Genomic DNA, 2,607 nt, shown 5'->3' with positions numbered 1-2,607 from the left:
TGAACTTTGAAGTGTTTATCACCATCCACCGAAAATTTCAAGTTTATTTCAATCGGATAACACAAAAAACACAAATGGCTTGCAATTCTACACCTCTCCTATCACCACCAACAACCACCACCATCTCCCCCATCAACCACCACACCCTCCAACCCCTCTTCCTCACAAAACCCACCTCCACCCACAGCCGTAAACTCACCACAAAACTCCAAGTCTCATCCTCACCAACAAACAAGCCCACAACCCCAATCACATCCAGACAACCACCACCTCAAAAGCCCAATGCAGAAACCATCTTCTTCGACGGTGGAGCTCATTACGGAGACCTCATCACCAACCTCCTCCTAGGGTTCACTCTTGTATGGCTCCCCTTAACACTAGCAGCAGTTTCACGTGCACTTTACCTACGTTACAGGTTCACAAACCTAAGAGTGAGTGTTATATCAGGCTTAACGGGTGAGGACAGAAGTGACTTTTCATATAGTGTTATCAAAGATGTTCAGGTTGTTCCAAGGTTTATTGGTGAATGGGGTGATATTGTTATTACATTAAAAGATGGTACTAAGGTTGATCTTAGGAGTGTTCCTAAGTTTAGAGAAATTGCCAAGTATTGTTTGTCTATGAAGGAGAAGAATTCTAAGGGTTTGGATCAATCTGGTCCTAAAGGCTTTTGATTTATTTTTTTGGTACAGGTATTTAATGTTTATGTATACATATGTAAATTTACTTCTTTATACATTTTTTGGATTATTAATTTTATGGTTAGCAATGTTAACATGATGTAATGAATTTTCTTGTATGTCACATTTTTAATTTAATGATAATGGAATTTGAGTAATATACATGGTGGTAAATTATTTTACCAACAATGAGTTTGTTATGGATAGTTTGAGAATTTTTAGAATTAGTTGAATATTGCTTAAAATACTTATTAGTTAGATAGTTATCCTATAGAAAGGAAAAAACATCTTGTGTAATTCATTATTACAAAATCGGTTTGTAAGATGAGAATTGTATTTTTTTTTTTATAAACTCTAGTCAAGCCTCTTTAATCTATGGGTGATTTAGTTTTTCCAATACACCCTCAAACTCAACTTGCTGCATGACCAAAATTGATAGACTCCCGTATCATATTAAGTTTTTATTTTTGGTCTAACTTATTCTTATAAATTCGGCTTATGATAGTTGGTTATATGGGCTATTTTTGAATGGTGACAAGACCAAACATACTGGTTTAGGCACTCAAAAATACATTTTTAAACAAATTTGATATTGTGATCATGAAAGACTTCCTATGCTTATATTTGTTAGGTGGAGTGGAGATATTCATTTTATTTTTTATAGGCAAATTGTTGGTGTTAAGTTAACTTTGTAAGGGGTTAAGAATTTGTTAGTAGCAGGATTAAGTCTTGATCCTCTTTCATAATACCTTTTCGGTGTCTTGTCTATTTGGTAAGGCCAAAGTACGAGCTTATAGTTTATAGCTTATCAGTTATTTGCTATAAGTTATCTGTCATCACTCATTAGGTATAAGCTATCATCTAGTTTATCAGTCATCTGTCGATTTTACCAAACAGTGCCTTACTCCATACCACTAAGTTACTTCTTTGAGACTGTGTTACTCCATTCCGCTAAGTTACTTATTTGTTAGGAGAATTTGTTATGCCATTACATATTGGTGGAAATGAAAATTTTGAAATCACATAGGTTACTACATTATGCTTGAGAACGCGAATTACAACCCCTTGTAAGATGTATTTGACCCTAAACACAGTTACATATTAAAAAAAAATGCGATATGCCAGAATTTCTTAATATATTTACCAACATAGAAGTTGATTTGATAAATTGATATGAAAATATTATAAGATCTTACATAAATTTGTTAATTGTAAACAAACAATAATGAAAGAATTTGGATCACAAACATATTGCTCAACGTAGCCAAAAATCATCACGATCTCGATCATTACGGATGACACAAAAATTAAATGAAAGAATTTCAGCTCCAAGCTCAGTGATGGCCCTTTCTGGTCTCAATGATTCTCTACAAAGGGGACAAGTGTGGTTCTTGAAACCAATCCATTTATCTAAACAATATTTGTGGTACATATGGTCACATCTCAATACACTAATCTCATCTCCTTCTTCTATTTTGCAGAGACACACTGCACATTCAACATCTTCATTTGAGCCATGGTTGTGTTCATAATTGCATATGTCATACATTTCTCCAAATATTGGAAAATTAGAATCATGAAGCTTGTAGAAGGGATAATATGTAAGAATATCTAATACCCATTTTAGATGAGTATATACTATAGTTAAATATTTCATGATCATGATCATGGTGATGGTTAAGTTGGAGGTAGAGAAATAACCAATATGATTGCAGGATTCTTGGCTATACTCTTTTTTGTGCTTGGGAAGAAGTATGAACTTTGAGTGATATTTATAAACTAAAGGATAGATTGGAAATATAGACAAAGATAGAGTAAGGTCAAATAAAGACATCTTATTTTAAAAATAAAAGAACGAGCTTAATTAATTTTTTTGATGATCTAATATTATAATCTTTTAATTTTTTGGACTGCCTGAATAAATCTT

The 2,607-nt window shown here is 33.1% G+C and overlaps 1 protein-coding gene across 1 annotated transcript; it reads left to right on the top strand.

The window, feature by feature from the left end:
• LOC11413972 (uncharacterized) lies at positions 1-2,407 on the top strand. Its single transcript, XM_003613593.4, has 2 exons — positions 1-692; positions 2,162-2,407. The coding sequence occupies exon 1, from the start codon at positions 75-77 to the stop codon at positions 672-674; it is 600 nt and encodes a 199-aa protein (XP_003613641.1). The 5' UTR covers positions 1-74; the 3' UTR covers positions 675-692; positions 2,162-2,407.
• Positions 2,408-2,607: the final 200 nt, after the last annotated feature.

Source organism: Medicago truncatula, chromosome 5, assembly GCF_003473485.1.
Source record: "Medicago truncatula cultivar Jemalong A17 chromosome 5, MtrunA17r5.0-ANR, whole genome shotgun sequence".
Classification (NCBI taxonomy): Eukaryota; Viridiplantae; Streptophyta; class Magnoliopsida; order Fabales; family Fabaceae; genus Medicago; species Medicago truncatula.
The sequence above is the reverse complement of the archived record's forward strand: the minus strand, read 5'-3'. Positions and strand labels throughout refer to the sequence as shown.

Coding starts and splice junctions, on each gene's coding strand:
- LOC11413972 (XM_003613593.4), top strand. CDS start 75: ATGGCTTGCAATTCTACACCTCTCCTATCACCACCAACAACCACCACC.